The 12,771-nt window shown below is 53.0% G+C and overlaps 1 protein-coding gene across 3 annotated transcripts in view; it reads left to right on the top strand.

Moving 5' to 3' along the window:
- Positions 1-28: 28 nt before the first annotated feature.
- Positions 29-12,771, top strand: part of PDE2A (phosphodiesterase 2A) — a 98,744-nt gene continuing 86,001 nt past the window's right edge. The window contains exon 1 of one of the 3 annotated variants that reach the window (XM_032166877.2): positions 29-314. In XM_032166877.2, coding sequence (XP_032022768.1) covers positions 244-314 — 71 coding nt within the window. In that variant the 5' untranslated portion in view covers positions 29-243. Of the gene's footprint in view, positions 315-5,782; positions 5,915-12,771 lie in introns of those variants that run through there. The other 2 variants (XM_032166880.2, XM_032166878.2) reach the window with 2 other exon arrangements.

Genomic DNA, 12,771 nt, shown 5'->3' with positions numbered 1-12,771 from the left:
ATTATCAGACCTGCTCCAACCTCCTCCCAGAGCCAGCCGAGCAGCAGAGGCAGTGGCAGCGGGAGAGGCGGGAGCAGCGGGGCAGCAGAGCTGGATTGGGGTGTTGAGTCCAGGCTGAGTGGGGGCCAGCCCACTGCTCTTGGTCCCTGTGCCTGCTGGGGGTGCCCTGCCCGGAACTCCAGGCAGCGGGGACAGGGCGAGGTGCCACCTTAGTCTGGCTGGGGAAGCGGACGATGAGGAGTGATGGGGCAGGCATGCGGCCACTCCATCCTCTGCAGGAGCCAGCAGTACCCGGCAGCGCGACCGGCTGAGCCGTGAGTATAGTGAGGGGCTGGGGTGGTAAGCGGCTGTGAGAGGTGCCACAGACAGGGTCCTGGGAGTCCCTCCAAGGAGCTGGGGTTGGCATGGAGCTGAGCCACGTGGAAGGATCGATCCTGCTCCTGGGCACCCCTCCTCCCCGCGTTGCCAGACTGCAGCCTGGGGTGGGGGCAGGTTACCTCTGAGCAGAATGAGGGTGCCTAACGTCAGCCTAGTAGGTGATGAGGCTGGGATCCCATGGAAGGGGCTGCTGGTTGGAGGAGGGGCTGATAATGAACCTGAACCGCCTCTTCAAGGACTGAGGGTGTATGTGGGGAGGGGGAGGTCTGCCAAGGAGTTGGGAGGAGCTCTCGGGGCTGCGATAGGCTGGTTCAGGCCCCTGGAGAGGGAGAGTGTCTCGGCCCACCAAGGCTATGTGTGTGTGAAGGAAGTGGGGAGGGGGATCGATGGAGAAAATATGAATAAGAGTGGCCCTGGAGCAAGAGAGGGTTAGAGGTAACCACCTTCCATGGAATTGAGAATTGGGGTTCAGGGACACCACTTTATGAAACTTTACCCCAAAGCGTCTGTCCCAGGATAGGGTTCTACGGAGCCAGATGGAATATGGTGCCAGCCTCGTGTGTGTCCACGTGCAGGGGGGTGCATGTGCAAGTGAGTGGGGGACTCCGTGGAGACACCCCTCTACTAAGGGCTGCCAGGGTGGCAGGTAGGGTGTGTGTGTGTGTATGTGTGTGTGTGTGTACATGTGGAGTGTAAGGGACATGTTGGGTGTAGAGGGGCCTGTAGAGCTCTAGGGTCCTTGGTGGTTGGATGCAAAGCAGCCTGTCAGAGTTTGTGATCATCCCTGTGTGACTGAGAGTTTATTTGTATGTGTCTGAGTGTGAGTGCAGGTTGCTCTGCATATGTAGGTAGGTGTGTCTATTAGGTTGAGTTTGTATATTATGTGTGTTGTGTCTGCAAAATAGAGTGAATCAGTGTGCATTTTTTATCTGTTCCATGTGCATTCGTATGTGTGTATTTGTTAATGTGTGAATAATAGCATTGCTATGTGTGGAGGTGGATGTGGCTGTGTGCGTATAAGTATTCTGGTGTGGGTGTGTGATCATGGTGCTAGTGTGTGTATCGGTGCTTCTGTGGCTGGTGTGTGTGTGTATCTATATGTGTGTATTCCTCTGAGTGTGTGTGGGTGGCTGTTTCCTTCCCCTGGCAATTGAGGATACAGCTGGGACACCATGGCCCACTGATGCAGGGCAGGGAGGGGCTGAATGTATGACCACCTCTTTGAACTCAGGACAATTCATTCTACACCCTGTGGGAGAGATGCAGAAAAGAAATAGGCAATAATGACTCTGCCCTCTGGGGCTTCCTAAGCTTCACAGACATAAAATAGCTTGAGAATAATTAAGCAGTAGAGATCAATGTCATGCTAACAGGTGGGGGTGGGGTGGGAACTGCATAAGCAAAGGCCCTGGGCTGGGCTGGGCATGTCCTGGAGCAGTGAAGACACTGTATAGAGTGGGGGGCAGGCAGGACCCACATTCTGTATAACTTTGAGATCCAGGACTCTTAGGCTTTATCCAGAGAGCCCTGGGGAGCCCAGGAAGGTTTTATATAGGGGAGAGACATGATCAGATTTGGGTTCTAGAAACCTGCCCTGGACTGGGCATGGTGGCTCATGCCTGTAATCCCATGACTTTGGGAGGCAGAGGCAGGTGGATCACTTGAGGCCAGGAGTTTGAGACGAGCCTGGCCAACATGGTGAAACCCTGTCTCTACTAGAAATACAGTAAAATTAGCTGGGTGTGGTGGCACACGCCTGTAGTCCCAGCTACTTAGAAGGCTGAGGCATGAGAATATGAGAATCGCTTGAACTTGGGAGGTGGAGGTTGCAGTGAGCTGAGATTGCCTTACTGCACTTTAGCCTGGGGGTGACAGAGTGAGACTCTGTCTCAAAAAAAGAAAAAAACCTGCCTCGGTGGCATTGTCTGGGTTGAACTGGAAGAGAGAGGTGGGGCCAGGAGGCTAGAGTGGAGGCCAAGCCAATACAGGGGTCAGTGAGTTCTGAGGCTTTTTGAGAACTTGGGAAAGACTGGATAGATGAGAATAGGGAAGGGAGTGTCTAGGTGGCTCAGGCTTGGACTGGGGTTGGGGGTGTAGCGCAGACATCTCAGTAAGTCAGGATCTCATAAGGGAAAAGGCTCATGGAAGGCTCAGGAAAGCTGGGCGTGGGTGGGCTGAGGTAGTGGGAGAGATCTTTGAAGTGTTTCTAGCTAGGATGCAGAGGGTCAGAGATCATGGAGCCATCTCTTGCCAGACAGGGAAACTGAGACTATGGCTTCATCACCATGCTTTGGCTGCAAGGCTGGGGCTCAACCTCTTCATCAGACCTGACCCTCAATATCATTCTCCTTCAGGCCCTGCCCAGAACCTCTTGGTTGCTGAGCTTGGTCAGCTCAGTGAGGGTTAATTGTCTTTATGCTCCCTGTACCCCCACCCCCCACAGTCATTCCCCCTGCCCACCAAACAGCTCCTGACACTCTTCCTGCTTCCCACTCCAGCCTCCTGTCCCCAGGGACTGCTGATGGCTTGGCTGGGATCTAGCCAAATGGTGGGGGGTGGGGGGGGGGAAGAGCTCCCAGCAGTCCTCTACCCCTCGGTCTTAATGGACTGGGAGTCTCACCCTCAGCCATGCTGCTGTCAGGCCAGGCCTGTGCTCCCTGGGCTTCTGCTGCTTGGGCCTATGAAATCTCCTGACTCAGCATGATTCCACTGCTGCATTCATTCATTCAACCACTCAACAGGAACTCCTCAATAGCTGCTTGGTGCCCACTTGGCTTGTCACTGGGGACACAGAGCAGACACTGATTCCCTGTTCTCAGGGAGTGCCCAGTCTGATGAAGGAGAAAGAAGTGGAAATCTGCAAACCCACAGGGTGAGCAGTGCTGTGTAGGAGGTGGGGGGCCCACAGCAAGCCCGGGCTTCAGAGGAAAAGATGTTTGAGCCAGACCTTGAAGGCTGGGTAGGAATCGCCCAGGCAGGGAGGAGCAGAAGGAACAGTTTGTGAAGGTGGGTAGGAAGGGCACAGGGCTAGGCACCTGACTCAGTGCAGCCTCTGGGTGGGAGAAGACAGTAAGGGCGTTTGGGTCATTTTCTAGCAGTTGTTTTAGTACTCTCTACAACTTGCCCTGCAGATCTATCCAGCCTGCTGTTTGCATACCCCCAGACACAGGATGTTCATCTCTTCCCTTCTGGGCAGCCCTTCCCTTGTGGTGGTTATATCTGTCCTGGGTCTTCTCTGCAGGGCCCAGCAACTCCAGGCTACCCAGCCTGGCCTTATGTCCTTTCTCCGTCCTGTGTCACTGTCCCCTGGAGTAGGGCCAGGCTAGGGCACAATGATCCAGGAGTGGCAAGAACACATCTAGGCAGAGAGTGGGAGAAATGCGCAGCCTTTTTTAACAAAAATCTGAGATGGGTGCAGGCCCTGATTCCTCTCCAAAAATAATGATAAAGGAGCAGGCATGGCCAAATAAGGGAGTGAGGACAGACAGCAGGAAGAACTTCCTACCAATGCAGAAGGGCTGTGTGTCTCTTGGCTTCATGAGAGTGGGCTGTGCATGTGAAAGAGAAGGTCTCAGAGGACAAGAGGGGGAATTGGAGGCCGAGGCACGGTCAGCCTCTGACTCTCCCATAGGTGAGTGAGTGAAGTCAGCCAGGGAAAGGGAACTGGGGATGGGGAGCTGAGAGAGACAGGGGAGGGGGATCAGGACTCATCATTCATTCATTCAGCAGCCGTTCACTGGCCCTACCAAACATGACACCCCTGGGGGCAGATGGACAGAGCCAGTGACCACGTGGATGGAAGCTCCGTCTTTCCTACCTGTGCCAGTGTCACAGGAAGGTATTTAGGAGGAGGGGCCATTGGGGCTGGCCTTATAAGGAAGAGGCACTTCAGGCTGAGTTGAGGGACAGCACTAGGAAGACGGAACAGCATATGCAAAGGCCTGGAGGTAAGGGCGAGCAGGATTTTGTTTACTCAGCACTGTTGGAGTTCAGAGTGGCCTAGGCATGAAGTTCCAGGCTGGGGCGAAGCCCTGGGCAGTGGTGGAGCAAGAGAGGAGTGGGGAATTGAGCCTAGACTGTAGGAAGCACTTTCTTCCATGAAGGTGTCTCCAACAGGCTTGATGTGTAGGCATTATTGTAAGTTTGCAACTTCTTGGTCTCTCCTGGTGCTCCTGACCAGGGCCTGCTGAGGGGCCCAGCCTTGCTTGAGAAAGGGGTGTTCAGTGAACAAAAGAGACTCTGCAAATGAGAGGGTGGGGGCCATGGGCTCCCTGTCAGCACCCTCATCCTCCTGGGAAGTCGATATATTTAGTAACAGGAATGTTTTCACACATTTATCTCCTATTGTTCAGCTGCTTGCTCCCTGGGAAAGGCCAGGTCCCCAGTGACGTGACCCACTTCTTGGAGTCCCTGAAGTCACCCTTCTCACCGCTCCCCCCACCCCGAAAAACAGGAGGCAACTGGGGCTTGGTGCAGCAGAACAGATTTGAGTCAAATATCTAGGAGGACTTCCCAACTGTGTAGTTGCTGAGATGTGTGGAGCCTGGATTTCTGGGCTTTCATTCTTTGGATGGTTGTCTTGGGCGCGGAGGAGGCTTTGAAGATAGAGCAGAGAAGGTGGCAGACAGGCTTATGCTCAAATTTCAGCATACTCAAAGATGTACTGTTATTCTGTAGCTGTGTGGTCCTGGGCAAGTTACTTAACTTCTCTGAACCTTGTGTGAATAGTGGGGTGGAGATAATTATCCTTTCTTGGCAGGATGATTGTGAAGAATCTGGAAGTGCAGAGCTTAGCCGCTGGCATGCAGCAGGTGCTCACAAAGGTTAGCTACTGTCATTATGAACCACCCACGATCAGCCACACTTTCAGAAAGATTTAGTGGGGCCTGGAGAGGGAGAGACAAGAGTTGGGAGCCCAGGACTGTCATCGTGTGGGAGGGACCAGGAGGCCTGAAACAGAGCTGTGGTTGTGGCTATGGTGAGAAGCACAAAGCTCTGTGGGAGGGACTGAGGTTTCTCGGAGAAGTGTGGCCACCTCATTAAGTTGTTCCGACTGGTCTGAGACCAATCCCCAGAAAATACAATGGAAGAAAGGGCTTGGTGAAGAAGGGGTTAAGTCTGTGGCCATGTCCATGCACTCTGTGAGCCATTCTGGGAGCTGTAGTCTGTTGTGAATTTGCAGTAAGCATAGTTTGTACTGCCTCTTTTGATCCAAATCCACACCCTGCTGCCAAGGCTGGCTGAGGACCGGCCCTGGTGGGTCCTGGGCTGTGTGGGGCCCAAAGGTGAAGCAGCATCGACCTCTTCCCTCAGGGACCCCCTGGCTTGCTATGTGTTGGGGGGTGCAGTAGGAGCAGGGATAAAAGTATTAAGCCATAATTACGACTTCTCACATGTTCACACAGAAGTTTACAGCTTCCTGAGAGCACTGTTTCCACATCTGTGATCTCATTTAATCCTCACCACAAACCCAAGAGACTGCTGTTTTCTGGATGAAGAAACGGAGGATCCGGGAGGGGAAATCGCTTGCCCACAGGTATTCAGCCAGTGACGATGGAGCCAGACCTGGGGCACAAGTCTGTCTGCTTCCAGAGCTCCTGCTCTTTCCATACATTACTGTTCCAGATGGCAGACAGGCAAGATGTGGACAACTAAAGTTGGATGTGAGACATCTCAGCAGAGGAGCAGCTGAGCAGAGAGCTGCTGATTCCAGGCTGAGAGTTTGGACTTTGTGTTGTGGTCCACCAGGATCCACCCAAGGGTTTTCTGATTAGAGCTGAGCTTTGAGAGAATTGATCTTGCAGCCTAGGCTGAATGGATTGAACTGGAGAAACCAAAGTCAGACTGAGGCTTCTAAATCCCATCCTTGATGCACCCAGCACTTTGCTCCTCTCCCTACTCCATGCTTCTTCGCAGTTTCTTCCTTTTCCTCTCCTTCTTCTTCTTCCCCCAGCCTTTTTTTTTTTTTTTTTTAATAGAGACAGTGTCTTGCTGGCTGGAGTACAGTGGTGCCATAATAGCTCACTGCAGCCTCGAATTCCTGGGCTGAAGCTATCCTCCTGCCTGGGGCTCCCAAAGTGCTGGGATTACAGGTGTGAACCACTGCACCCAGCCCATCTTCCTCTTTCTCTCCTACTCCTCTGTGCCTCAGGCTGAGGAGTGATGACTTTTATACCATAGAGCTGTGCTGTAATATCACATGTCTCCAGAAGGGGGTGCTGTCACATACAGTCCATTCCAGCCTGAATCTTCCTTATGTTTGAAGGGCCAGTAGAAGTGTTGGACAAGTGGCAGAGACGAAGGGTGGAGAGAAGGATAGCCCATTATTCACCTCCATTGAGCCCAGGACGTGAGGGCCCTGCTGAAATGGCTTTGGGAGGAATGAAGGCTGAGGAGAGGTTGGACCCCAACCAGAAGGGACAGACATACTGAGTTAAGCCAGAGGAAATTTTCTCCTCATGGTTCTGGGACAGGCTAAGATTTGAAAATGCATCTAGAATGACATTGCCGTTGGGGTCTGGGTTTCTTTTGGGTCATGACTTGCTTGATACTGAGGTGTTGGGGATATTGCTTGGTTTATTCATGTTTGTGTCTCAGTGTGTGTATGTGTACCTGAATGTGAGCTTCCAGTTGTGCATGTCTGTATGCTGATCTGAGAGGGTGAGAATGTGTGGGTCAGTGTTCGTATGAAAGTGTGAACATACTCATATGTGTGAGCATGTGAGTGTCCTTTTTTTGTTTAGTTTAGTTTTGAGACAGGGTCTCACACTCTCACCCAGACTGGAGTGCAGTGGCGTGATCTTGGCGCACCGCAACCTCCGCCTCCCAGGCTCAAGTGATTCTCCTGCCTCAGCCTCCCAAGTAGCTGGGACTACAGGCATGCACCACCACACCTGCATAATTTTTGTATTTTTACTAGAGACGGGGTTTCACCATGTTGGCCAGGCTGGTCTTGAACTCCTGACCTCAAATGATCCACCCACCTCACCCTCCCAAAGTACTGGGATTACAGGCATGAGCCACTGCACCCGGCCGTGACTGTCCATTTTTATGTCTGATTTTTGTAAACAGTAATATGCATGTGAGTGTGGCTTGTGTGTGTGTACATGTATGTAGAGTGCCATATACATATGTTCTAGTCAAACCGTATGTGTGTTCCCTGTGTATACAGATGCCTGTGTCTGAATGTGAGCACAGGGATGAGGGGATGTGTGTGTGTGAAGGCCCAGACACCTGCTGTGCTAACCGTTAAGGCCACGCCTAATGTCTGGCTATTCAACACTTTTTCTCCTGGGTCCCGCTTTCCTGTAGGTAGAGACCATTGAAGGGCTGGGCTTCCTGCAGGGGACTCTGGCCCAGAGTCAGGCTTTGTGTTCAGTCTCAGGTTGGGCCAGCCAGGGTCCTAGTCTATCGGATTGAGCAGCTGGACATGGCTGGGAAGTGTCTAGGTTCCATTCTCCCCAGGAACTCTTAATGGTCACAACTTAAAGAGTTTCAGGGACTCCTCTTGTACTGATGCAACTACTGAAGTCCAGAGAGGTTCAGTGATTAACCCAAGGTCACCCAGCAGGACCCAGGATGAGATGATAGGGCTTGGAGCAGAGAGGGGAGTGTCTGACCTGGAAGGCTGCCCTCCCTCCAGCCCCTAGAGCAGGCGGGGAGCTCAGAGGAGAGCCAAGTCTGTGGTGTGAAGCCACCTCCTGCACCTGGCCATTTCCATGCCTCCTGGGCCTCAGAGGCTGCCTTTGAAGTTTTTACCAGAGCTTCTGCATGCTGTGAGATTCCTCCTGGGGACGTGTGAAGTCGACTGTTCCGTGGAGCATGGAGACTCCATGGAGAGGAGCCCAGTGGTGAAGTAAGGCCGGGGAGGGGCTTCCTCTGGAAGCCTCAATTTCTTCTTTGCAGTAGTTGCTTTTTTGTGTGTTTTTTTTGTTTGTTTGTTTTTTAGGTTTTCGCTGTTCTAACATTCAAGGCTTTCCCTGTTATCTCTCTTTGAGCTCTTAGTACTGAGACAGTGCTGGGGTTTGGGGCAGTCCTGGAGGCCCAGCTGGGCTCAATGTGAGGGTGGCAGGGTAGTCCCTTAGGGACAGGGCTGCTTGGGAGAGAGGGATGAGCTTCCTGCCCATAGTGGGGAGGTATGAGCAGGGGCTGGACAGCCTGGTTAGCAAGGCTGTATACGAGGTACCTACCCTAGCGAGGAAGTTGGTTGCAGATTATCTTGAGTCCCTTCAAGCTGTACCTGCCATGGGGGCCAGAGAAGAACGTGCCTCAGCTCTCTTGGGCCTGGGGAGGATTGAGTCCACTCCACAGAGTGCTCCTGGTGTCCTGGGCAGTGGAAGGTGCAAGGTTAGACTGCACACCTGGAAGCAGAGAGATCCCATTCCCTGGAGAACTGAAGGGAAATTTGTCTTCCTGGAGGTTTGGGGCTGGAGGCACGGGCTGGATGGGAGGACACTCTGGGGTGGAGTTGGGGTGGGATGGGGAGGACTGGGCAAGTCCGAGGCGGCTCTGCTGTTGAGCACCCGCAGGAAGGAGCAGGGAGGCATATCCTGAATCATGCAGGGCTCTAGGGTGGGAGGCCCATGGTTGTGGAGCTCAAACATGGGCTCTGGTTGGGGCAGAGGAGAGGCTTCCTGGGGTTGGGGTCTGGGCAGGAATTGGGGTAGGAAAGGGGAGAAGCAGCAGTTGGGTACCACCTCCTTCCGAGGTCAGGTAATTCGGAGTTGTCTTAAAACTGTCAGTGGGCCAGGCATAGTGGCTCACGCCTGTAACCCAAGCACTTTGGGAGGCCAAGATGGGTGGATCACCTGAGGTTGGGAGTTCGAGACCAGCCTGGCCAACATGGAGAAACTCTGTCTTTACTAAAAATACAGAATTAGCTGGGCATGATGGTGGATGCCTGTAATCCCAGCTACTCGGGGGGCTGAGGCAGGAGAATCGCTTGAACCCAGGAGGTGGAGGTTGCAGTGAGCCTAGATTGTGCCATTGCACTCCAGCCTAGGCAACAAGAGCAAAACTCTGTTTCAAACAAATAAACAAACAAAACCTCTCAGTGGGGTGGGATCTGGGGTCCAGATGGAGAGAACTAATGTTTACAGAGTGACCTTTATGTTTTAAAAATGATCTTTATGTTTTAAAAATGATGATTTAAGGAGGCGATTAAACAAATCGCCTCCTTAAATAATCCTTCAAGGGAGGCCGGGCGCAGTGGCTCATGCCTGTAATTCCAGTACTTTGGGAGGCTGAGGCAGGCGGATCACGAGGTCAGGAGATCGAGACCATCCTGGCTAACACAGTGAAACCCTGTCTCTACTAAAAATACAAAAAATTAGCCAGGTGTGGTGGCGGGTACCTGTAGTCCCAGCTACTCGGGAGGCTGAGGCAGGATAATGGCGTGAACCCGGGAGGCGGAGCTTGCAGTGAGCCGAGATTGTGCCACTGCACTCCAGCCTGGGCAACAGAGCAAGACTCCGTCTCAAAAAAAAAAAAAAAAAAAATCCTTCAACGGGCTAGCCCTATTTTGTAGAGGGGAAACAGATGACAAACTTAAATGGTTTAACTGAAGACTGTTAGTGAAGCAACTATTATGGAGATGGGGAAGGCTTAAGGGAACCAGCAGGACATGTCAAGTTACTCAGGACTGGCATCCAAGGGGCCATGGGCGTTGGCGGCGGGGGGTTGGGGGGGGGGGGCAAAGAGAGTGCCCCAGCTCCATGAGCCAGAGCCCTGGAGATGGGACTGCCCTGCAGGAGCTGTGGCCGTAGCCACTGCTTGTCAAAGGAGGCAGGCGGGTGAAGGGGTGAATACCCACCATGAGCCTGCATGCTTCTCACTCTTTGCTCTCCTGCCAGCACCCTGACCCTCACTGGCAGAATTCATCTGGGTGCCAGGGGGCAAGGGAGCCCTGGATGAAGCTGCCACTTAGAAGTCGGCCTCCGGGGCACACAACCAGGCAGCAAAGGTTAGAGATTGGATGTGGAGGGACAAAGAGATGATGGGAAACTGAAGAACAGAGAGGGCATGGACTTGCCCAAGGTCACACAGCCTGTTGATATCAGAATTGGAGTCAGAAGCCAGGCTCTGCCTCTGAACACTCACTTTTTTGTTTGTTTGTTTGTTTGGTTGGTTGGTTGGTTTTTTTTTTTTTTTTTTTTTTTTTGAGACAGTCTTGCTCTGTCGCCCAGGCTGGAGTGCAGTGGTGCGATCTTGTCTCACTGCAACCTCCACCTCCTGGGTTCAAATGATTCTCCTGCCTCAGCCTCCCAAGTAGCTGGGATCACAGGCACCTGCCAGCATGCCCGGCTAATTTTTGTACTTTTGGTAGAGACGGGGTTTCACCATATTGGCCAGGCTGGTCTCGAACTCCTGCTCTCAGGTGATCTGTCCGCCTCGACCTCCCAAAGTGCTGGGATTACAGGCATGAGCCACTGCACCTGGCCTGAACACTCACTTTGTCACATTCACTGAGGTCTCCTGAGTGGACTCATACGCGTGTTATCTACTCTCTGGCTGAGAGCTGCTTCCTGCCGTGACCGCTGCGCTCTGTATCTGGGCAGCACAGGGGCTGCTGAAGAATGTCATTCTCAGAATGCAGTGTGCCCTGGAGCCGCCCAAGCCACCTGCTCATTCATCCCAACTGGCCTTGAGGGTGCCCTGGTGTGCCCTGCCTATGCTTGTCACCCTGGCCATGGAAATGGACCCGAAAGCCCTTGCTCTCCACTTCATTAGAGACAGGCACACCCAGATGCAGGCAATCGATTTTGTCAGGTGAGTGCTGGGACCGCTGATGAGGACCCTTCCTGAGGAGGCAATGCTGGGTCTTAGCCTTAAAGAACAAGTGAGAGTTTTCCAGGTGGAGGAGAAGAGGAAGGGTATTCCAGGCAAAAAGCCCTGTAAGAGCAAAGGTGTGAGCAGCAAGAAGTCAAGGGTGGCAGGTTCAGGGCTCCTGGGCTGGAGGAAGGGCCTGGCGGTGGAGAGGAAGGGAGTGAAGGTCCAGCTCACAAAGGGAAGCAGAGGAACGTTTAAGCAGGGTCAGGCCGTGGTTAGCTTTGGGGTTAGGAAGCTCCAAGTGATGGGTGAAGTAGGGGGGCTAGACCCAGGTGAGAGGCAGTATTGGGGTTGGCCGAGGACATGTGAGTTGCATAAATGGGCCAGAGGAGGGGTGACAGCCACTACCTCCCGGCTCACCTGCCTGAGCTAAGGCCCTAGTTCCTCAGTGTCTGCCCACCAATGCAGGTGTGTGGCAGCTCTAGACCCTCCTCTAGGGACATCCCTCCCTGCCTCATGCTGCCGGTGGCTTTCACTCTTTGGAGCACTCATCCATGGCACCCATAAGCCACCCCCTCAGACAATGGCCCCTAAAGCAAACTTGTGTCACCGCTGCCTATCTCTTGATAACACTATGACCCCTCCATTGCCAAATCTGATAAAAGACCTCCCTTTGAAGACCTTCCTCCTGGAGTTGGATCTCAGTCCTTCTTGCTGTCCAGAGCCTGGGCCTTGGGCCTCCCTGGGAGGTGAGTCAGTGAGGGCAGCCCCCTTATGGTGCTGGGAGTTGAGGGACCTTGGCCCAGCCAACTCATCCCTGTTGTGTCAGCCTCTCGGCCTGGGCAGCCGACTCATTTTCAGTGCTAATTAGCATCTCCCCTGCAGCTTTCTGCCCCACTCTAAGTGCTTGACAATCATTAGGTGCTATTGTGTGCAACTGGATCCTAGCTCCAGCACCTCTCTGCCCCAGCTTCTCCTCCAGACCCCAGCTGCCTGAGATAAGGGACCTGGCCACAAACATGCAACACAACCGAAACCCAGACACAATCTAGGCATAGGGACTTGAACACCAACATAAATATACAAAGAGGAAAAACCCAATAACACAGAAGAACTCCCCACACCAAGAAGCAGACCATAGCACAGAGAGACCCACAGTACACACACAGCACAGACACCAACAGATGCTGAAAAGCAGACACAGGATCATTCCAAAAAGTGACCCAGAAACGAAAACAGAACAAATGGGAACACCAGTGCACATGACACAGGTATACACATCTAGATATGCAACACAGGTATGATTCAGCACACGTGTGGCGCATCCCAGGGAAGCGCTTGCACTTGGCATATACACAGATGCCAAGATAGTCAGAGTGAGCCGCCTGTGGTTCCCCACCTGTGCAGTGTCTCTCACCTCTGGGCTGCCACACATGCTGTTGCCTGGAACGCCCTTCCCTAATGCCCTCCTCTTTTTACCTGGCTAATTCCTGTCATTCTTCAGATCTTCTAGGAAGACTTCTGCCTCCTTGATAGGGGCCCTTCCATACTCCCCAGCCTTGGAGTGCTTCCTGCCACATGGCATCACTGACTGTTTTCCAGTGAGTTTCTGTCAAGTTTTGGGAT

Source organism: Hylobates moloch, unplaced genomic scaffold, assembly GCF_009828535.3.
Source record: "Hylobates moloch isolate HMO894 unplaced genomic scaffold, HMol_V3 SCAFFOLD_11, whole genome shotgun sequence".
In the NCBI taxonomy this organism is placed as follows: domain Eukaryota; kingdom Metazoa; phylum Chordata; class Mammalia; order Primates; family Hylobatidae; genus Hylobates; species Hylobates moloch.
Note: the sequence above shows the minus strand (reverse complement) of the source record. Positions and strands in the feature narration are given on the sequence as shown.